General features: G+C 40.4%; 3 protein-coding genes across 3 annotated transcripts; all 3 read left to right on the plus strand.

The window, feature by feature from the left end:
* Positions 1-927: 927 nt before the first annotated feature.
* Positions 928-7,173, plus strand: klb (klotho beta). Its single transcript, XM_085293709.1, has 6 exons — positions 928-1,886; positions 2,688-3,201; positions 3,310-3,578; positions 3,680-3,936; positions 4,106-5,037; positions 5,424-7,173. The coding sequence occupies exons 1-6, from the start codon at positions 1,131-1,133 to the stop codon at positions 5,843-5,845; spliced, it is 3,150 nt and encodes a 1,049-aa protein (XP_085149835.1). The 5' UTR covers positions 928-1,130; the 3' UTR covers positions 5,846-7,173.
* Positions 7,174-8,263: 1,090 nt separating this feature from the next.
* Positions 8,264-14,447, plus strand: ube2ka (ubiquitin-conjugating enzyme E2Ka (UBC1 homolog, yeast)). Its single transcript, XM_085293754.1, has 7 exons — positions 8,264-8,622; positions 9,205-9,298; positions 9,457-9,515; positions 9,636-9,718; positions 10,038-10,137; positions 12,800-12,928; positions 13,028-14,447. Exons 1-7 carry the CDS (start codon positions 8,560-8,562, stop codon positions 13,100-13,102), a joined length of 603 nt encoding a protein of 200 aa, XP_085149880.1. The 5' UTR covers positions 8,264-8,559; the 3' UTR covers positions 13,103-14,447.
* Positions 14,448-16,317: 1,870 nt separating this feature from the next.
* On the plus strand, positions 16,318-21,575 carry LOC146582280 (neuronal acetylcholine receptor subunit alpha-9-II). The gene is made up of 6 exons (XM_085248313.1): positions 16,318-16,434; positions 16,735-16,880; positions 18,644-18,798; positions 19,053-19,233; positions 19,580-19,931; positions 20,717-21,575. The coding sequence occupies exons 1-6, from the start codon at positions 16,395-16,397 to the stop codon at positions 21,487-21,489; spliced, it is 1,647 nt and encodes a 548-aa protein (XP_085104439.1). The 5' UTR covers positions 16,318-16,394; the 3' UTR covers positions 21,490-21,575.
* Positions 21,576-22,994: the final 1,419 nt, after the last annotated feature.

Raw genomic sequence — 22,994 nt, forward strand, 5'->3', positions numbered from 1 at the left:
TGGGTAGTACATGAACATTTTCCAACTCAATTGACTTATCGCACTAATGCCTTGAGGCAGAGTGGCTTCAGGTCCACTGTGTTGTTTACTCTAGACACTGTGTTAATGAAGGATGATGAGAAAGGGTTTCTTTTAAAATGGCTTTTTATTGTGATAGGGAAGCTATGTGTATATACAGACACACAGACACACACACACACACACACACATATGCATGAACCTTCTTCCCAGCAGTGTTTCTAGCCTGGCAGTACTAATCTTGCCTTGGGTCAGCGACTGCTACGCATACAGCAAGTGGAGCTTAATTAAATATTGTCTTATAAGCCAGTGTCACTAATCCCACCTGGCACAGTTTGATCAAATCCTAAAAGAACACTGATGTGATTAGAAGCTTCTGGCTGTAAGAAAACAGAAAACAGCCTGTTTTTTCAGCGTCACAGTGTAAGATTATCTCTTATTTAATAAATGTGTCAAAATGTGCCGTTGCTGATTTGTTAGAAAGCTGAAATCCCCTAATGCAAGTGATTACAAAATACAGTGTGTGTGTTTGTAATGTGCAGTAAGTCTTTCTTATGAAGCTAAGATCAGAGTACAAGCTAATTATTGACACAAATGTTCTTTACAGCAATCAGCATGTGCCTGAGAGCTCTGAGTCAGTCTCTATGCACCCTTTGAAAGATAGCTCACTATTATCTTTATTAGCTGTGTTGAATTATGACTCTTTATTTATTTATTTTTATTAATTTGGCTGAGATCCAAGAATAATCAAGCGCTTTTTGAAGGACGGGTTAAATTAATGAGCCGGAATGGCCTCGGTAGTAAAACAAGTATGTGAGGACATGAGTCAACCTTTGTATGTGTGAACGTTATGTGGTAGGGAGGGGTTGAGTGGGAGCAGAAGTACACTGGGAGTGAGAGATAGGGACGCAGGGTGTCAGATGGAGAGCGCAAAACCTCGAAGCTTCAAATGTTCCACTCTGCTCGCTTTGATCACTTCAGCCTCTTCTTCACCCACAGTATGGATCTCTTATCGGTCATAAAGGAATGCATTATTTTCAAACGTGCGCTGACGGACTGACATCAGCTGTCTCATTAAGGTGGATTTTGGAATCAAGGTAGAAACCTTCAGTATGCTGAACCAGCCCAAATGTCACTTCCTCTTGTCTTCTCTCCTGTTTTCCTTATATTCTTGGAACAAGGCAACCTGCTCTCTTGGGAAGGGCAGGGATATTTGGCAGCAGCCCAAACCGGATCCCACACTCAAAGGGCAATCTTTTCTACATGACACCTTCCCTCTAGGCTTCCTCTGGGGCTCTGGAACTTCTGCTTTCCAGACAGAAGGAGCCTGGAACCAGAATGGGAAAGGTGCCTCAATTTGGGACAGTTTCACCCACTCCTCTGTCAGTGGCAGCTTGGACAGAGAGGCTGCCAATGTGGCAAGTGACAGCTACAACAGATGGGAAGAAGATGTGAAAGCATTGGAGTATCTAGGTGTAAGGTCATACTCTTTTTCTCTCTCCTGGCCCAGACTCTTTCCTGATGGAAATGCCAGAGGTCAGCCCAATACTGCCTCTGTGAAGCATTACAGCTACCTCATAGAGAGGCTTCTGGAAAAGAAAATTGAGCCCATCGTCACTCTCCATCACTGGGACCTGCCACAGGTGCTGCAAGAGGATTATGGAGGCTGGAAGAACGAAACTGTGGTGGAACTTTTCGAGGAGTATGCTACTTTTTGTTTCCACACTTTTGGGAGTCGTGTTAGGTATTGGCTCACAATGCATAATCCCTACCTGGTGGCTGTACAGGGATACGGGACAGGAGTCCATGCTCCTGGAGAAAAAGGGGGACCTGCCACCTCTCTTACTGTGGCACACAATCTGATAAAGGTCAGTTACACATGGGGACCTAGCAGATTTTGTCAAATTTCTCACAAGTATGTAATTTTTACTCTTCGTGTTCCTCATCTGTTTTGGTTGCAACGCCAGCGATATGAAGAATATCTCCAGTTACACACATACACAAACTGTGTAAACTTTGAACTCTCACAGCTTTATCATTTTACGATAGACAGTGAATCTGTATATTGCTCGAGTGATTTTAGGTCAGAGGACAGTGAAGCAAGAAAGCCCTGATATTTCATTTTAATACAATCAAATTGGTCAGGGCGTATAAAACTAGTGCAAACAAGTGCAAAACCTGGCTGCTTGCTTTGTTTTGTTTTTTTGTTTTATCTCCTTGATGACTCGTCAATTTTATTTATATTGATTGGCTTGTGATAAACACGACAGTTAAAGAGACACTGCGGTCAAAGTCCACCACATCAGCACTTGTCTACTGGAGAAAAATGGTGTGTGTCAGGAAGTCGGGGAGACATGCCTCATTAATAATCACTTTCAGTTTACGCAAAGAAGCACAGATGGTGTACCTGCAGCGCCCAGTGAGCAAACAAAACCAAAAAAAATTCAAATAAAATAACCATTTATATGTAATTGTTTTCATAATTACTCTCTTATCTCTCATTTTCCCTCTCCTTATCCAGAATTAACTATGTTATGTATACCTGTGCTTTTCATAGAGACACAGTAAATTTTGCTGAGTCAAATAAGTTTATTTTACAGTGAATATGTTCAGGAAAAAAAACAACAAAACTAAAAACATCACACTAATGTGTCTGCTGTTATTTCCAGGCTCACGCTAAAGCATGGCATGCCTACAACGCCAACTTCCGCACAACTCAGAAGGGTAAAGTGTCCATTGTTTTGGGCTCCCACTGGGTGGAACCTCAAAGAGGCAAAGCCATTGATGCAAGTGCTGAGCTCTGTCAGGAGTCAATAGAGGCAGCACTGGGCTGGTTTGCCAGTCCCATCTTTGGTGATGGGGACTACCCAGTCTCTTTAAAAACCAAGCTTGGGGCTCTTCTGCCAGCATTCACCCCTGAAGAGAAGCTCTGGGTGCAGAAGACAGCTGACTTTTTCGCCCTATCCTTTGGGCCTAACAACCTCCGTTTGGGGCAGAGTGTAATCAGCTACGGGCAGACGGTGACTCCAGACCTAAGACGACTCCTGGGCTGGATAAAGTTGGAATATGGGAATCCAAGTGTCTTAGTAGCTGAGGGAGGCTGGTTCTCTGAAGCCACTGTAGGAAAGGAAGACACAGTGGGCATCTATCTGATGAAAAGCTTTATCAACCAAGTCTTGCGAGGTAAGCAGAACGCTGGGAAGAACAAATAAATATGAGTTAGACAATAAAGTCATTGAGACACAAACATTTGTCTATCTTACTCTATTATTACTTTGTTTTCTTTCATAGCCATTAACCTTGACGGTGTACGGGTGTTTGGATACATGGCCTGGTCTTTAGTGGATGGATTTGAGTGGAATTATGGGTATAGTATTAGACGAGGCCTTTTTTATGTGGACTTCAGCCAACCAAACAGAACTAGGAGCCCCAAGAGCACCGCTCAGTACTACAGAGAAATAGTTAATGATAATGGCTTCCCAAGTGATGAAACCTCGCAAGAGGTGAAAGGCTATTTCCCCTGCAACTTTCACTGGGGTATTGCAGACTCCACTTTACAGGTAACATGACTTTATGATTATCAGCTATGGAAGATGTTCAATAATGCTCCGGATGCCTAAAGAACACATTTTAATTGTATTGTTTTGTTTTGTTTTTGTAGGTCAACTTCTACCCTTTCTCCCCACAGTTTACTGACCCTCATTTGTACAGTTGGAACTTGACAGGTGACGGATCGTTGCATCAGGTCCCAGGGGTGAAGCTCCAGACCAGGCGAGCACAGTGCACAGACTATTTGGCTATCCGTGATCATCTTAACCTGCTGGAATCGACAAGGGCATCTCACTATCGCTTCGCTCTAAACTGGTCTCTGATTTTACCCCAAGGAGACCTCTCTAATGTAAACACAGAAGCTCTGAGGTAAAGATGCGCACACACACACAGTGACAATTCAAATAACACAATTCATGTTATACCTGTAACTTTACCTGAGTCACACCCCGGTTATTGACAGAGCAATTTCGAGTTCATACGCACTTACTTTGCCTGAATCAGTCTCTCTGTGTCTACACTCTTTACTTTTACAAAGATACTACCGCTGTATCGTGACCGAACTCAAGAAGCGGGATCTCGAGGCTCTTGTGGTTATTTATTACCCAACACACCGATCTCCAAATCTGGGTTTACCTGTGCCGCTGCATGCCTCAGGTGGTTGGCTCAATTACAGCACAGTGAACGCTTTTCAGGAATATGCAGCACTTTGTTACCAGGAGCTGGGTCCCTGGGTTCAGAACTGGATCACTATTAATGAGCCAAACAGACTTGTAGACGTTTATTCGAGTGGGGAAGACAAGCATCTGGCAGCTCATAACCTTCTTCTGGCTCATGCAAAAGCCTGGAGGTTATATGAGAAGGAACATTACAGTCAACAGCAAGGACTGGTATCGTTAGCACTACATGCTGACTGGGCCAAACCTGCTAACCCCTTCCTGGAGTCACACACAGTGGCAGCTGAAAGATTCCTTCTGTTTGAACTTGGTCGCTTCTTAGACCCATTGTTGGGGACTAGACATGAGGAGAAGCACAACATGGGGGACTACCCACAAGAAATGAGAACGTATCTAGAAGAGAGAGCTCGAGTAATGGGCCTTCCTGGATCTCCTCTTCCTAATTTTACTGAGACTGAGAGAGAGGAACTGAGAGGGGCCTTGAGTTTTATCGCACTAAACCATTTTACTACCCGTTTGGTCTCCCCGCGTTCCCACACACAGGACAGTTTTCAGCAGAAACCACCTCCTGATCATGACTGTCTGATTCTTTCTGATCCAACATGGCCCTCTTCTAGCCTGCGGCAAGCTATTGTGCCGTGGGGCTTGCGTAAGATGCTAAAGTGGGTTAGCCAGAGGTATGATGGAGCTATACCTATCATTGTCACCGGGAGTGGGATTGACGATCAGGCTCCTGTTGAGGATAAACTCCGGCAACACTACCTAAGGAGTTACCTGCAGGAGGCACTCAAAGGTAGGGCAAACATTTTAGACAATTTTCTACCTCAGTCCAGGATGTGTTGTGTAACAATATTTGGCAAGAATCAAAATAGAGTCTGCAGTGTTCAGGATGTTGAGACAGAGATACAGTTCCACATGTGATACAGGCTTAATGACCTTATTGCTTCCTACTATAAAAAGCTTTATATACTGAGAAACCATGAAAACCATAAAAGCAGAAACGAGGGACGAGGACAAACAGTGCCATAAAGGCCATATTGCCCTTTATGGCACTGCCCTTTATGACTCACCTGTATTTGCACATGGAAGCAGTGTAGTTTTCTAACACAATAAAAGCCGTGTTTTTTAGATAAAGTATTCATCTTACTTTTCTGTTGTTATATTTCTATTTCTTTGCAGCTTACCATCTTGATGGAGTCAACTTGCACGGCTTCTACGTGTGGAAACTCCAAGATCGACACGTACCGCAGTATGGCCTCTTCACCTCAGCCCAACACCAATCCAAAGCCAAAGCCTCCATTAATGTGTACAGAGAAATCATTGCTCTCAGCGGATCCCCTAACAATGACTCAGTGCAGCCCTGCAGGTTTAGCGAGCTGCATGAGCCTTGCTCTATATGCGCATGGATGTTCACAAACAAAGCAATGCTGGTTTTTGGGGGGTGCCTCCTAATAACAGCTGCAATGCTGGCAGCGCTAGTGGTTTTTGTCATAGTCACCAAAAGAAACCAAAGACATGGCAGAGGAAAAGCGAAAGTTGGGTTGAGCAGGAGGAGAAGAAAGGAAGGAGTGTGTTTGTGTCCACCTGGTGTAAAGCGATAACACTAGGAAAGACTGACTCATTCGTGTGTCATAAAAAACCCTGTGGCTCACTGACTGGGAAGGGCAACGACTTGTGTACGCTCCATTTGTGTCTGTTTCTGCTCATGTGACGAATGTGTGATTAGTTGTGTAAAATGTAAATAAAAGCAGAATGCAATGATTTGCAAATCTCATAAGTTTTATTCACAGCAGAGCACAGGAAATATATTAAATATTTAACAGTCCATTAAGATCTAGAAATCGAGAAGACCAGCTGTTCATCATTTAGGAGAGGAATATTGTCCCATTCATGTCTGATATAGCATTGTCTTGCTGAAATATGCAAGGCCTGACGTCATCTGGACGGGATCATATGTTGCCATAAAACTGTATATACCTTTCTTGTTTGATGGTACTTTTCCATACGCACTAATACACTTTCATACCATATGAGATGCAGGCTTTTTAAACTGAGAGCTGACAACAATACGATACTATTGGATATGTGAAGATCACGGGTCTTGTCTCTTGCACATAGGGATTTCTCCAAATTTTCTGAATCTTTTGATGATATGTAGTATAGATCAGTAGATATTCAAAACTTTCTGTATTTTACCTTGAGGAAAAATATTCTGAAATTGTGCCACAATTTGTAATCACAGTTCTTTTCCAGAGTGGTGAACTTCTACCCATTTTTACTTCTGAGAAACTGCCACTTTAAGATGTTCTTTTTATATCCAGTCATGTTACTTAACTGTTGCCAATGAAGTTAAACAGTTGTATCATGTTTCTCTACCTGTTTCTTAGTGGTACCACTTATTTTTCCGGCCTTTTGTTGTCACTCTCCCAACTTTTTGGGACTTGTTGCATTTTCACAAAATTGTAAAGTGTCTCAGTTTAAATGTCGGATATTGCCAAATCATTGCATTCTGTTTTTATTTACATTTTACACAACATCCCAATATTTTCAGAATTGTTTTTGTGAAGCTATTTTGTTTTATTGTTTCTACATATTTAAAAGACTGTAAAATGGCAACAGATTTAATGACTGTTGCAGTGGGAAGCTAGGGCATGTGTGAGTTTTTTATAACCTTATGTAAGTGATTACGTCAGCTCTATGTTTTATAATAAACAAATATGAGAAAACATACCAGTGCAAAACATCTCATAACAATAAAATCTAATAAAAACATGATCTCAAATAACCAATCAGTTTTATAAAAGTGGCTTTCTTTTCATAAGACAACAAAGGCATTTATTATAACATGTTTTTTTCATAGACTGGATGTTCATGGGGCAATGATGCCCCCTAGTGTGACTGTTTGCAGGTATGATGAAACACTATGAAACACTTCTCTGTTATTTGTTTAAAAAAACATGCATATTTCTCATGTGTGTCCTGTGATAAAGCAGTGTGGCTACAGAATGGGGTTTGTGTCTGATTGCTGCACAGCGCAGTTTAACCGACAAAAAAGTCACAAAAGCACAGTGGGGTACTTTTGGTGTTATTATATATATACATACATATACAATATTATACATGAAGATTAAAGATAAGTATTCCACCCTGATTACAGCATTTAGCCATGTTAGTCTGTAAAGGTTTGCTGATGCAGATATTTAAGACTATAACATAGTAGTTAATTTTGATCTGATTTTAACTGGGTTTTGACTCTTTTCTGAAGATATAATGAAAGTCCGATTTGACCAAAACGGAGCATAGCATTTTCCTTCTCATTAATAAACATATATTTTTTAATGTTCCTATATAAAAATCACTTCTTTTTTAAAAAAAAATAAAAGATGTAACGATCTTGTTTCTGATAAATTATGGTCCTAGGTACTTTGGACTATTCGTTGGGCTCATTTCAAACAAGTTACATTTGACTGATTGGTTTATAACTTTGTTAAGTTTTGAGTTATTAGTAAAAAGAATATTTTCGGTCTTCCTCAGATGAAGTGACAGCTTATTTTCCTCAAGCCAAATGTTAAGAGATTCTAATTCCTGACACAATTTGATATCCTTAGGATTTCTTCCCACTAACTCTAAAAGCAGAATTAGAATACAGCTAAGCAGGATCACATCTGAATGGCCACAGTGGCCTTTTAGTTGTTTCATTTTTGTTTTTTATTCTTTCTACACTTTTTCTACGCATATGTTTGTGTCGCCAAAATGCATAAGAGCTTTGCTCTGATCATCAGATGAAAACACCTCCTCATTTCTGTAATGTGTTAGAGGCAGTTTTCATACTGCATGTGGTGCTTTAACAGTAATAGTTATCAACAGCAGAGTTGTCAATTTTGACTAAAAGGAAGTTATCACATTTTACTGATTAAATGTAACCGTAAATGCATGCCCCCCACGACACCCTAATATATTCATTGTAAGCCGATGAACCAATAGCAGAAGGGATTCGGGATGGCAATACTGATCACATGACCCCTCTCCTCCAGACTGCATGCAGTTTGGTATTAAAATGTTTTCAGTAGCCCCAACCATTGTGTTCTTATACATTTGAGATGACAGACAGACGTTGAGACATTTTGGCGAATTATAACTTTGTATAAATAGCGAGGACTGACGGCGCTCGGCGGCCAGCAGCCTTCCTGTTGTTATTTTTCAGAGTGTATTTAAAACGTGCAAAGGTACTGTAGGCAGAGCAAGCTAGCTTTAGCTTACGTTAGTCAGGTCGGACGGCGACGAGGCCCAAGCCGGACGGGAACACGGGTGAGCCATGGCTAACATCGCAGTTCAGAGGATAAAACGGGAATTCAAGGAAGTGCTTAAAAGTGAAGAGGTGGGTTGTCATGTTTGCCACTCGAAGCTGTGGCTTTAATTCTTTTCTTTCCTCTTTCCGTGACTGCGGGGGCTGAATGAGAGTGACGCGTCGCTGGCTCAGCTGTCAGACTGCTAATCACCGAACTGCTAGCTTGAGCTAGCAGCCTCGCCGATAGTTATTAATACACCACAGCGTGGAAGATAAAGCCAAGAAATTAACTTTTGCTCCAATTTGGAAGCATGACCGCATTAAATCATCCACAACTTCTTGTTGCTAGCAGTACTCGGTAGCTTACCATGCCTTCTGTGATGGTAAAGCTAATCGGGATAGCCATAGCAAAGAGTGTAAGGTGGTGTCCGCATGTTTTATTGAAGGTGTTCTTTGCACATTTACCCTGTACAAGCTCTTCCCTATTTAGATTAGTGTGTATATCAAACCTAAATCCAAAGGATTTGCGCAACAAGTTGATCAACTTTAGTTAACGCCTGTGGGGGGTGTTAACTTGTGCTGCATAGTCTTGTTTTATATTTGGTGACTTAACACCTTGCGTTTTCCTTTTCTACTTAAGCCATAACGCACATTTGGTTTTCCACCTTTCAGACTAGCAAAAACCAGATCAAGGTGGACCTGGTGGACGAAAACTTCACAGAACTTAAAGGAGAGATAGCAGGGCCACCTGACACGCCATATGAAGGTGAGGAGCTTTGGGGGACACGCTCTCGGCTCTCGTGAATACATGGTTGCATAACTTTTGTGATATTTATCATCACTGAGAAAAGGTTGATCCTGAAGTCTGCCAAACTCTTTAAATGCTTGAATTGTTCTGTATGATATCCCCATATTTTCTTCCAGGAGGTAGATATCAACTAGAAATTAAAATCCCAGAGACGTATCCATTCAATCCACCCAAGGTAGGGCTCAATGTCTCCTTCTCATACAGTATGAAATACTCTTGAAAGTATTCCCCTCAGAAGTTCTCATTTACTGTAAGAATCCAGCAATGCTTTTCTTCTGCGTTTTTCTCATCTCAGGTTCGGTTTATCACGAAGATCTGGCATCCCAATATCAGCTCAGTCACAGGTGCAATATGTCTGGACATTCTTAAAGACCAGTGGTGAGTAAATGTGCTCCAAGATTCTTGACATTCTTCATCTGTCAGACATCCATTATGAAATATTTTGTGAAATTTAAGGCCAACTGCAGGTTGCTTCTAATGCCTACATGATCAACAGTTGAAATTAGCACAAAGCTTTTGGATGGTAATTTAGGGAAAATGACTAGATATAAATAGGATTAAATAAAAGATTGTTTAATGAATTTTTTTTTAGTCATAATATTTAGGCCTTCTAAGAAAACTTGCAAGTGTCAGAGGCCACGGTGTATAGGTACTATGAATAGTGGTTGCTTTAAAAACTGCGTGCATGTCATTTCAGGGCGGCAGCTATGACACTGAGGACAGTTCTCTTGTCATTACAAGCCTTACTGGCAGCCGCAGAACCAGATGATCCACAGGATGCTGTGGTAGCTAATCAGGTGGGTGTGTATTTATGTTTTCACTTCTTTTCCTGCTTGAACATGATGCATCTCTACTAGCAATTGTTACTAAATATGTATTCACATGTATACCATACTACAGACGTGCCTCATAGTGACTAACAGTACTACAGTATTGCTGTAATTTGGCTGATATATATGCAGTATGTTATTTATACTGAAAATTGAAAAAATGTGGGGTCATTGTGTAATTTTGTAGCTTTCTATTTAACTATTTAGCTACGTACTTTGAGGCCTGGTTGATTCTGCACCTTCTGATCACTTGCAGTGGAGAGTGTGTTCAGAATATATCAGTTTTGTTTTTAGCCACTTGTGTTAGCTTTACAGTTTGAAGCCCTGGATTCTTCCCTCAAAGACACAGTTTGGTGTTTTCTTACTGGTTGAGCAATGTTCAGTGGTATACCAATACTGCATGTAGGTTTAGTTTCTTTTTTGGTTGTCATAGTAAATAAAGTTTGCTACCAAAAACAGAGTATTATAAAACATGATCATTTTGGGAATACAGTCAAAATTTTAAGAAGAAATGAAATTGTATCCAGAAAAAGTCAAAATGTGCAGATTTCTTTTTGTTTATGTGCTGAAATAAAATTTTGTGTAACTGATTCTGTAATATGATTTCACTAACTCTCTAATCCACCTTGTAGAGGGTATAGCAGCCATGCTCTAATCTCCACATATAGGCTTTGTTTTTTCTCAAAATGGTATTTTCTTAATGTGGCCCTAATACTCTGTAATTTACTGGGATTTTTTAGAGAAAAGGAGGGGGAAAAAGGCCTCCCAAGCCCTTGGACTTTACATTATTTTGGCTTTGTATCAAATACTTTTATTCTTCCCATACACGGAAAATAGCAGCCAAACCCTGTAAAACTTGGCAGTTGATCCCTTCAAAGTTGATCGCAGTTATTTTTTAAGTGTAGGAAATGCATTATCCTGCGATCCTGTGAGAGGTTAGTGGGCAGTGTCTTGTCTTTTTATTTTAAAAGATTTCATTTTCTAGTAATCAGTGTAGCAATGGCATCCAGCCTATAATCTTTGGAAGGTATGTTCCTTCACCAGCTATTCCAGTTTTATAGTTAATAGCTTTTCTAGTTAACAAATGCAATCCTACTCTGAGCACATTACTAAACCTACTGTTACTAATCACTTGTACAGTTAATTTATCCTTTGGTGAACAAAATGCACTCCAATGAGAAACAAAGTAATGAAATGAGGTTAAATAAGAGGAGTGGTATAAACGTTTTTGATATGTATATCACAACAGTGAGTTTTTCTTTTTTAAGTTTACACTAAAAAGCGTTTCAAAGTTGATCGTCTCTTATAGTACACCAGTTTCAATGGCAAAGATTAATTTCTGTGATGTACAGTAACGGAAGTATCAGTTCCCTGAAATTGTTTATGACTAAAGAAAACTTCTAAAGTGCATCTGGGTAAACTTTAAAGAATCATATTACCATGTGGGATAGGTGACTCGTCAAAGCGCGTTAAAGGGATATGAATGCGCTCCCTATATGTATTTTATTACCCGACCCATCTACCAGCCACAATTGCATCAAACGATTTCAATAATAATCATGTTTTAACATTCACCAGACGTGAAGTTTGTGGTCTTGTTTTGTTTTTTTTTGTTTTTTTTTCGATTTTATTCATGAGATTAGAATTATTGTATTGCTTGAAAAAAGCGTGACATACTGCGCTGCTTCATCATGACTACATTCCTGCCTCCTTCACCTTTGCACTGTGGTGCATACTTGAATGCTTCTATTTTGATAGAGGTGCTTAACCTTCAATTTTGAGGAAGTGGAACTGGCAGAGAAAGAAGTCTAGTAAGCAGAGCTGATGGCAAATGATTATGCTGGTGGCCCTGGGAGACATAACTTGGTGATTGTCAGTACACACACCTAAAAGGACAAGCATCCTGATCATACTTCTGCTAACCTAAATCGACTTTAGAAACTGAAACTTCATAGCTAGGGACCTGGCTCTCCTCACCAGCAACAATCCTCTACATGTTAGTTGGATTAGCTTCAAAGAGAAGTTGTTTTCTTGCTGTTTGAGGTAAATGCTGAAAATGCATTTTTGCAAGTATTGATACAGATCCTCTAGAGAGCAAGAGATAAATGTCCTCACCATTGTTGGGTATTACCAAAAGTTTCCAATCCCCCCCCCCCCTCCCCCCCCACCCCAAAAAAGAAAGAAAAGAAATTGTATTAACAGGAACCTGCGTCTAATGTCTTATTCACTTAGCAGCTTCGTTGTTAATAGTTTATAGTGATGAGAAATCTACACTCTAAATTTCAGCTGAATAATGCCTACACAGCATGGAAACGGAGCGCTTGGCAGAATTGGCTACCTGGCAAAGTACAGCTCTACCACTTCCTCTGGCCCTGAATTATCATGTTAGTAATTTGTTGTGTACAGAAGAGTGACTATAGCACTTGCCCCAAAATATATGTTAATTGTGGCACTGAATATTTAATTTCTTAACACAATGCCAACATGGTGCTTTTTAAATGTTTCAAATCTAGATAATTCTTCTCTTGGCATTGATGACCTATATACAAGAGTTTCTGTTATGGAGGGTGGTGTGCATTATTTTAATTCAAATGTAAAGCTGTTTTTTCCATTTGTTTTTACCGCGCAGTACAAGCAGAATCCAGAGATGTTTAAACAGACAGCGAGACTCTGGTCTCACGTCTACGCAGGCGCTCCCGTCTCCAGTCCGGAGTACACACGCAAAATAGACAAACTCTGTGCCATGGGCTTTGAAAAAGTAAGCGTCTCGAAATCTTGTCTCTCCTGCTTTGAATCGCGATGTGAAACTCTCGCAGAATAAATCAGCATGTGTGACTGGTTTTGTTTTCCTCCGCAGAATGCAGTAATAGTGGCATTGTCGTCGAAATCCTGGGATGTGGAGACGGCGACAGAGCTGCTGCTCAGTAACTGAGTACTTCTGGCACCTCCTTCATCTTCCACTTAATCCCAATCTCTCCTTCCTACCAAACACATCCTCTCTCTCTCTCTCTCTCGAATTCCCACTGTCTGAAGGCGTCTCTTCCCTTAATGTACCCTCTGTTTTAAAGTGGACTCCTCACATCTACACTCGCCCTCTTCTCCAGCCCCGCCTTTATCCCCTCTGTGTTTCATCTCTCATCTGCACACGTCACCATCTGCTGTACAACACTCCAATCAGCCGCTCTGTGAGCTCTTATCTCTGGTTTCTGAATTCATTCAACATTCCACTCAGAGCTACAATCAGAAATTCAATCACACCTCACCACCTTTGAAGCAAATGCCAGACTTAAGACCCCGCCCACATCCGCCAATCTCCCAGCTCTTACTGGCTCTGTGCAAGAAGCAGCTGACAGCAGCTTATCCTTGCCTATGCAGTGCATTTTACTTTAATTTGTGAAAACTTTGGTGGGAGAGAGTCAAGCCATTTAGGGGAGGGGCTCTTTTGGACCTGGTCCTGATTTAACGCACTTTTGGGCTGTTTTTTCTGGACAAGGATTAAGCTGAGATTTTGAACTTTTCAATTGGAGACTCAGTCAAAACTTTCTTGCACTGTTTCCAAACCATACCTTAATCCCTTCACTATCCCAAAATAAAAACTTAGTAATGTTGGCGTCATTTCTAACAGCATAGATTGCTGAACAGAGAATTTATAATTTTAGGTGTAATATTAGGATTTTGAGAATAAGTTACTGGAAGTATCTAATTACAATCATAGACATATTTGTTATATTGTGGGAGTTTTCAGGGCAATAACAGTGCTTTAATTGGACATAAAATTAGGGGAAAGTCACAAAATGCAACAAAGTAAATGCAGAATGCGTGCATCAGCTTATTCCGTGTTCTAGAAATCAGTTCATCAAGTGTCAAAAGGTGTTCACACAGTAGCCATATTCATTTTCATGCCATGTTTCACCCTCTTAAGCTGTTGGCAATTGACCCAAAATCCAGGCAATCTTCAGTTACTGTCCTCACAACCCGTTCTTCACTTGGCTTACTTCCTTTCTTCCTTTACCCCCACATTTTTTATTTTTTTTTTTTTTAAGAAAAAAATTGTGTTTTATTTGGATATGACTTCTACAGGAATACATTTTGATTCTTGTTTTTAAACGGAGAGAAAATAAACGCATTCAGCAGTAACACAACCTGTCACAAGTCTGGATAAAAAAAAAAAAAATGGTTCAAAATGATAGAAAAATATAGCATCAACCTACCTAGGCCAACAGATAAAATGTCAATGATTCATCTGTAAATAAAATATTGAAGTCTGTGTAAATTAATCCACCCTCTGTCCTTTCTGTGTTGCCTCTCTCACGCACACCACTTGACAGTAATGTGAAGTTCAGTTTTAAGGGATTTTTTTCAATCATTTGTGGCATTTTGAAAATTTCTTTTGCTTTGTGTGAATTTGAATAAAAACTAGACTGAGCCACTAAAATTGCTATACTAATGTCATATAATAGAAATGTAATTACAGGGATTCAAGTTCCATACTGAAATTCAATTTTCAGTGTTTTGGGCATTAGTATTATAGATCATTTGTCCTTGCTCAAGAAGGTAAATTTTCTGTGCAGTCAGATCTTCAACGAGCAAAAGGATGCCGGAATTCTGATAATATTCAGAGCCTCTTTTTCATAGTGCAGATAACAGGTGGCCTGCTTGGTACCATGTTGTGCCATGTTGAACCTATCCAAGAAACCCTGGCAGTAATCTGAGGGCTGTTTCAGCCTGCACATTTGCACCACAAAGACAAGAAAAAAGCAACCTCTGATATTTGTATTGTAATCCAAAGGGGATATTGTAGATTTAACTGTACAGCCTTCACTGCACAGTAAACCAGCCTCAGGCATCCTAAATAGCCAAAGCTCATTTTCTATCCTTTCATTAAAAGCTGACGTGTCTCTCGCATCTACCATCTGGAACTTTTTATAACATCCCCTAATCGACGGAGCCGCTCTAATCTGAATACGTGACACCGAAATAGTAAGCTTCCTGGCTCAGGTAATGGCACTGAGATAATCATTGTGTTATTAAAATGACACAAAATAAAGTAACTCGCTGCCTTATTAAAGTCCTGAAGGGTTCAAAGCAGCTGATTTCACCGCAGCTGCATCACTTTCTGTCAGTCGTTCTGCCATAGATGATGATCGGTGTAATATTCAGGTGCATGGGAAGCAAAAGGCCTTATTAAATATTTTATCATGGCAAAACTAAAGCGCACAGCTTTTAACATCCTGACGCGGCGTTTCAGCGAGTTAAGAGTAGTGTTTCCACTGTGAGCATGTACTTTCAGCAGAAACTGCAGGGGTTTCTTTTCGTGGTGTATAAAAGCCCTGTGCTGTGCTTTGTGTGGCTGCCATCTTTCTGGAAAAGGGCCATATTGCATCAAATTCCAATAAGACATTACCAGTGTGATATATGAAGCTAAAGGAAATCCCTCAGCTGTAAAGTGAAAGGTGACACTTTGTTAATTGTGGGGAATAGATGCACACTAACAGCACCCCAATCACAAGCATTTCAGGAGTGTTATAATAAACATACATATTTTTCTCTAATTAATGATGAAAAATGTATTTTTATATTTGTATTGTAAATAATTGTTTAAATTAAAATGAGTATGCCTTTCCTATTTAAAAGCCTGGGCCTTACAAAACCTGCTACTTTAGGTTCTACTTTAGCTGATATGAAATGTTCACTTTTTATGAAGTCGATTCCAGTTGAAAAAATGCTACTTCTCACTTTTTCATTATGCCTTTCATTAATTTCAATGATTTGCTGCCAATCTGTACTTTGCTTGATTGAATGATAGATTTACAATCCCCTGAATTTCAAATTCCCATCTTTCCTCCGTTGACATAACAGCAGCATGTTGCAGGAGCAGACCAGTACCCCACCTGACTTCACAGGCGAATAGCCCCTTGTGTGGCGAGGCGATGATTCGTGGGCATCCTGTTTCTCTTGATCTGCTGCTGCTATGTGATAGCTGGAGTTTTATTCCGTGTCTCAGTCAGCAGACATGCTGCCTCCCCTGCCAAACATTAGGAGCTGGCCTTACAGCAAAGACGGCCAGAGGAAACAGCTCGCTGCTATCTGCATCTGAGTTCAACTGGGGTTGAATGCTCATCATGTAGATCTTGAGGAATGAAACCAAGAACTGTTAGATTACTTGTCGAGGCTACCTTTAATTTCTTCTTTGGAGTTATTAGTTACCAAGAGGCTTGCTAGCAATGTTCCCAATAATCTTTCTGGTGATGCTGCTTCCCAAAGGTGAGTCAAACTTAAGCCTGTCTTCCTTTGGGGAAAAAAAGAGACCTCTCCATTTTGCTTTTAATTCATTAGACTAGATTATATCATTTAACTCAGGTTTACATTATTTTTCATAACTGTATAAAGTCACAAATGCTTGCACTTTTACCACCTATAATAGTTTAAAATATTTTCTTCACGTGGCCTTAAAATGTATTGTTTTAACAAATGGCAAGAAAAAGTAAACCAATCATTTGTGACTAGAAGGAGCTAATTTAACCTCCTGCATGTTGACAGATGACCACTTGTGTCTCCTCTCAGTGATTCACTCTGCTCAGGGTCACTATGCCCAGAAACTCCTGAATGATTTGATGGAGAACTACTCCAGTGCCCTGCGGCCTGTGGATGACACAGACAGAGCCCTCAACGTCACCCTGCAGGTCACCCTCTCTCAAATCAAAGACATGGTGCGTGCTCTCTCATCAGCAAGTCTTGGTTCGTGTGCGACGCATTCTGGTTAAAGGCGAGTTATAAATGGAAGAGGTTAATTATGTCCACGACTAAAATTAAACACCTCACTGAGAGTCATAGCATTTCTTTTAAATAGTCTAGCTGCAGAAACGTAAAAATACACTTTCTGTTTTAGCGGTTAAGGTGATTTATGCACACAAACGGGGCATCAGCATCTGATTTATGTATGTTGAATAATATGTGGTAATCACGAATAGCGTGTTCTGCTTACAGCATTACTGTGCAGTCAATAGTTGGCATATAATGTATTGGCCAATACATTAGCCACACTGCAGTAAAACTGACATCGATTTAGCAGAAAACATGCAAATGCGAAGAACTGAGTTTTTTAACTTGACACTGAGCCCAGCATGAAGGAAAACATGGAGGTGAACAGACCTTTTATTCTTAACGTTGTCCATGACCTCCTATTGTACAAATCGACCGGCTGGTGGCTTACACGGCTGGGTCAGGTTCCCGTTTGGGTTCAGTGCTGCGTCACTCACTCCACAGTGAATTGCTAATTCACTGTGGAGTGAGTGTGGGTTTGGGCGTGCGTAGTTGAAGACACAAAACCAGCTGCTGAATGTAATGTTTCCATATAATATCTGGGCATTTGTTGTCGTCACTCTGTCATACTTTGGAAGAAACGGATGCGAGCCAGACAGCAAATGAGTGTGTGTGCACCCTGGAGTGTCCTGTTACCAAAGCGGTTATGTGTTCCCCCAACCTCCTGTACTGTGCTCATCCACCTGATATTGACAGACGGGTCTGGATTTCAGCCACTGTGAGGCTTTGTGTTTGTCCACCTGGTGTTGATGAGCAGTGAACCGAGAAGATCAAGAGGGATTTTTTTCTTACTGTCTGTTGTGTGTAGATATACAGTTATAAGACACAGTAACTGAGGCATGTGCAGAAATTCATAACCTCTTATAGACCTTAAAAGTTTTTAGCAGTTGTGGATTTGACATTGGGAGTCTAGTGTTAACTGGTAACTGTAACCACTCATCAACAATTAGTTCTTCTAAGCATCCGAGTGAAGATGCTGAGAGAAATTCAAAGTTATCAAAGGTATCTTTGATGGAAAAATAGAGGAAGTATTTAATGTTAGGCTTTGGGTTATATGACAGCAATATGCACACGCTGCAAGAGTCAAAAATATAAAACTAAAATAAGGCCATATCCTGTCAGAGGACGGTAACCATAAACAGGCCTCAAAACTCACCACAAACTACTAAAGGAAAAACAAGCTGTAGCTGGTGTTTTTCACAACTGCCATGACTTGACCATCAGTGGTCATGTCATTCTTGCAGATTGCAAGCATGCACTATGTCACATGGTCTAAAAATATCCCAGAGCTCTAAGCAATGTGGAACTATAATAGAGAATTTCTAAATGAAGAAGCTGGCAATAAAGTTTCTGCAAGGTGTGATATACGTCAATGAGGCAAATACCACAGTTCCTCTTTTTTCTGTCAGTTTCTTATTATTTTCATGTAGTATAAATTATAAATTGAAATGATCAGTGCAATAACATTTAATTTAGCATTATGAGCTGCAGGGATCATTGTGTGTGTGTGTGTGTGTGTTTTTTTTAATATCTTCACACTTAAAGTAATCAAAAACAAATTCTCCCAGAGGCACCAAAACGGTTGCATGCTAGTTTGTGTTTGCATACATTTGCAGGTCCTTTTTTGTGACTAGTATGACTGTGACCGTAGGATGAAAGGAACCAGGTGCTGATTGCCTACCTGTGGATTAGGCAGACGTGGCATGACGCTTACCTGAAGTGGAATAAGGAGGACTATGATGGACTGGATGTGATCCACATCCCTAGCAGCCTGGTGTGGAGGCCTGACCTCGTCCTGTATAATAAGTATGCTCACATAGATGAATTTTCCAGGAATGCAGAATGTGGACAAATCTTCTTGCTGCCATTAATGTCTCTTATATTATAATTCAATATAACGTTTATTCACAATGTTTAAAGACTACATGGTTATCTTTAAAGACTACTTGTGAGATTATAAATACTAGCAATTAGCAACAGAAGACGCTGAATCTGACCACTGTTTAACCAAATCACACACATGACTTGCCAGTTAGTCTCAACTTGTTTTCCTCCTCTAGAGCTGATGATGATTTCTCTGGGCCCATGGACACCAACGTGAGGCTGCGCTACAATGGGGAGATAACCTGGGATGCTCCTGCCATCACCAAAAGCTCCTGCGTGGTGGACGTCTCCTACTTCCCCTTTGACAGCCAGGAGTGTAACCTCACCTTTGGTTCCTGGACTTACAATGGCAACCAGGTCTGGAGAAATACTGCCCATCTACCATACCTTGTTTAACAAAATGTAGATGGAACAACATGCTGTGGAGGATAAACCCATATTGAGTCTCTGTAGCTTACATTTCCTTTCAGGATAGTGGCAATCTGGGACACCTAAATTTACCAGGCCCTTAAAATGGTTAAATAACACAAGACCCAGCTCTTGCTGTGACTCTGGCCTCTGTGTTAGATCAGAGAGTAACTGAGATTGACCTTTTTGACATGTAGATCAGGTACACATTGCTCATTGTATTTGTCATCATACATCTGTGTATACGTATACATACGTTTTTCTCAGTAAATGTGTCCCTCCCCTCTATTTCCAGGTAGACATCATTATGGGCATGGACAGCGGTGACCTGTCAGACTTTGTGGAAAATGTTGAGTGGGAGTGCCGTGGAATGCCGGCCACCAAGAATGTCATAATGTATGGTTGTTGCTCTGACCCGTATCCAGACATCACCTATACAGTACTCCTGCAGCGTCGCTCCTCCTTTTACATCTTCAACCTCCTCCTCCCCTGCTTCCTCATCTCCTTCTTGGCCCCTCTGGGCTTCTATCTGCCTGCAGACTCTGGGGAAAAGGTTTCCCTGGGGGTGACAGTTCTTCTAGCTTTAACGGTGTTCCAGCTCATGGTGGCTGAGAGCATGCCGCCCTCAGAAAGTGTGCCTCTCATAGGTAAGAAGGTTTTGGTTTTTTTTAGAAATATATTTAATAACTTGTTTTTGTTGCATGGTTTATGTTTCTGTCACTCTATTATTAAAAAAAATATACCAGAAATCGTACAGGCATGCATAATTAACAACACTAAATTGTAAGTGTTGTTGCCATTGCACATTGCACTTTTTTCGATGGAATATCTAGGTTGTTTTATCAGGCTTATATTATATTATAGTATTTTTTTTAATGAGTGTACGTGATGTGTTGGTTGTATGTTTGTTGTTTGTTTTGACATACTGCGAATCAATTTCCCATCAGGGACAATAAAGTTACCATTGACCATTGACCATGGTCCAAAAATGACCTATGATCTAGTGATGCATTGGTATGTTTTTAGTTTTCAAATTAAAGGTACCCTTAGGAATTTTACTGTTAAAACTTGGGCCATATTTATCTATGTAGCAATGTAGCATAGCACAAGGTTACACCTTTAAGGGTCACAGGGGCAGACACTGAATGAGAGGCAGGTGTACATGCTGGAGAAGATGACATTCCATATGTTACAGGACGAACATGTCCAAATATTTATAGCACACCCTATAATCTGACCTGGAGTTGGAAATTTTAAAATGTGAACAAAAAGTATTTGCTCGTCTGCTTTCATATGCATATGAACTTGAGTGACATCCCAGTGCTAATCCATAGGGTTTAATAATGATGTCGGGCCACCTTCTAGTACCTACAGTGTGTTAATGGTCATGGACTTGTCTTCCATCTGTTTTTTGTTCCTTCCTGTTACACAGGGAAGTACTATATCGCCACTATGACAATGGTCACAGCCTCCACATCTCTCACCATCTTCATCATGAACATTCACTTCTGTGGTGTGGAGGCCAAACCAGTTCCACACTGGGCAAAAGTCCTCATCATTGACTACATGTCAAAGATTTGTTTTGTTTATGAAGTGGGTGAGAACTGTGCCTCTGCCTCGTCTTCGTCTTCTCGCTCCACCCAGGATGAAGTCCGTCACCAGCAGTTCAACACTCACATTCATTCAAATGGTAAACCTGGTAGGCAAAGTAGCCGAGAGGACCGGCATAGCGACAAGTATCCCAGATCCCAGAGCTCCAAGCTGCAGCAATATCCAAGAGTTCAGCACCACATCACCAGAGATGAGAGCGCCCACATATCTACTTTTGAGCCCGGAAAGTATGAAAGCTCTAATGGTAAAATTCAGATAAACGACTACTATAAAGAAGACCATAAGGTGCTGTATTGTTCTGAGGACCAGAAGATTCCCTGCTGCCCTGAGGATAAAAAGCCTCTACCTCAGGGTCCCACTGTAACCTTTGGCCCCTGTGTCTTCTGCACCCATGGCAGTGGCTTCGCTGGTATGGACACTAAGCTAGTGCGCAATGTTGAGTACATAGCAAACTGTTTTAGAGAGCAGAGAGCCACGTGCGCCAAGGGGGCAGAATGGAAAAAGATAGCTAAGGTCATGGACAGATTCTTCATGTGGATTTTCTTTATCATGGTTTTCCTCATGAGCATCCTCATCATCGGTAAGGCACCATGACCAAACTGTGGTTCTACAGATTTTTTTTTAAAATTTGCATATTTATACAGAAGGTCAATTGGGACTATTTTCCCTTTTTTTCTAAACAAATGGGACAATCAAACATATGTGAACTTTCCAGCTTTTCTTTATTAATCATCGAAAAAACAAATTTCAGCTGTCATTCATTGTTTTGTCCACACGCATTCAAGCCACTCTGCATTCCTTACCTTTAAAAATATGTTTAACCTATTATGTCTTCAACACATAATGATTTCATGTACTGTACATAGTGATATAAGTTTTTTGTTGTTGATCTAAAACGCAACAAAATAAGCCAGATCATGACACATTCAGTATGTGCAGGCAATGCCAAATAACAGATCTATTGAAACCACAGTTCATAACTCATTGCTTTCAGTTTACTTCATCTCGTTAATACATTCGATTTTACTACTTTGTCAGCTATACAGTCTATAGCATCTCAATGTGTAGCTCGCTACAGCCTCCATCAATCATACCTTTGATGTAGGAGTACTTCATCATTTGACCATTGAATACATTTGAGGGGATCAGCTGTCAAGTTAAAATATGACCGGTGGAGACTGCACATGTCTTATTCACAACTGTGTAATCAGACGCCTGGGGCCGAGAGACGCAGCGCCAGTGCTAGCTCCTGATCGGCAGAATCATTTTTCTGTTCAAAATCATCCAGTGAATAGTTAATGAGCAAGCTTTGTTTGTAGCACAGCCAGGGCCGTCAGGATGTAAGGTAATATGGAGCATCAATTATGTAACACAATGTGCGCACTCTGACACCCCCGTTCTCCCGAAGGCCCATCCCTTTAACTTTGAAAGTCAAGTGAATGTGTTTGTGTGTGTGTGCATGCCTGAACACTGGAAAGCCAAGTAGAAAAGGAAGAAATAAAAGAGGTTAGGGCAAAAGGAATGCAGGAAAAATGAAAAGCAATCAATAAGAGGTTGAATGCAAATAATTGTATTCATTTTCTGAGCCTTGTATAATTGAAATTATTTGCATTTTTGCTGAACAATACAGTTACTCATACTACATTTTACATGGAAATAGTCTCCCAGAGTTCTCACCATAATAAATAGAAGACGTATTATGGCAATTCTATAGTTTAATACTTCCTCAAAGCAATAACTGGTCTATCTCAGTTTACTTTATAAATGTCCTAGTTTGTTTCAGTTCAGGGATGAAATTAAAATACACACTACAACACTCAAGCTGAATGCAGCGATGCATTATGTCAACTGGCACAATGAATGCCCACTGATATGTTTTAATAACTTTGGACAACATTAGAGCCTTGGGCCAACACTTTGAAATAAACTTGCACTTTAGTAAAATTACACTGTGATATACTTATTTAGGCGTGTAAATGATGGCTGCTTCTTCTTCGTATGCATTCTCATAAGTTTTCATTATTCCTGCTAAGAGCTGCAAATATGAAGAAAAATGAGTCGTATTCTTTAATTTCACATTACCTTAAGCTCACAGTAGA

The sequence above is a fragment of the Mchenga conophoros genome, linkage group LG2, assembly GCF_057382185.1.
Source record: "Mchenga conophoros isolate Kocher_MC1m ecotype Shallow Benthic linkage group LG2, M_conophoros_male_GT1.1, whole genome shotgun sequence".
Taxonomy (NCBI): Eukaryota; Metazoa; Chordata; class Actinopteri; order Cichliformes; family Cichlidae; genus Mchenga; species Mchenga conophoros.

Excerpts from the sequence above, each read along its gene's own strand:
- ube2ka (XM_085293754.1), top strand. The coding sequence starts at position 8,560 with ATGGCTAACATCGCAGTTCAGAGGATAAAACGGGAATTCAAGGAAGTG. Across the intron at positions 9,299-9,456 it reads ACCTGACACGCCATATGAAG|GAGGTAGATATCAACTAGAA; the intron begins GTGAGGAGCTTT and ends ATTTTCTTCCAG. Across the intron at positions 9,516-9,635 it reads ATCCATTCAATCCACCCAAG|GTTCGGTTTATCACGAAGAT; the intron begins GTAGGGCTCAAT and ends TTCTCATCTCAG.
- LOC146582280 (XM_085248313.1), top strand. The coding sequence starts at position 16,395 with ATGTTCCCAATAATCTTTCTGGTGATGCTGCTTCCCAAAG. Across the intron at positions 16,881-18,643 it reads TCTCTCAAATCAAAGACATG|GATGAAAGGAACCAGGTGCT; the intron begins GTGCGTGCTCTC and ends CTGTGACCGTAG. Across the intron at positions 18,799-19,052 it reads GACCTCGTCCTGTATAATAA|AGCTGATGATGATTTCTCTG; the intron begins GTATGCTCACAT and ends TTCCTCCTCTAG.
- klb (XM_085293709.1), top strand. The coding sequence starts at position 1,131 with ATGCTGAACCAGCCCAAATGTCACTTCCTCTTGTCTTCTCTCCTGTTT. Across the intron at positions 3,202-3,309 it reads TATCAACCAAGTCTTGCGAG|CCATTAACCTTGACGGTGTA; the intron begins GTAAGCAGAACG and ends TTTCTTTCATAG. Across the intron at positions 3,937-4,105 it reads GTAAACACAGAAGCTCTGAG|ATACTACCGCTGTATCGTGA; the intron begins GTAAAGATGCGC and ends ACTTTTACAAAG.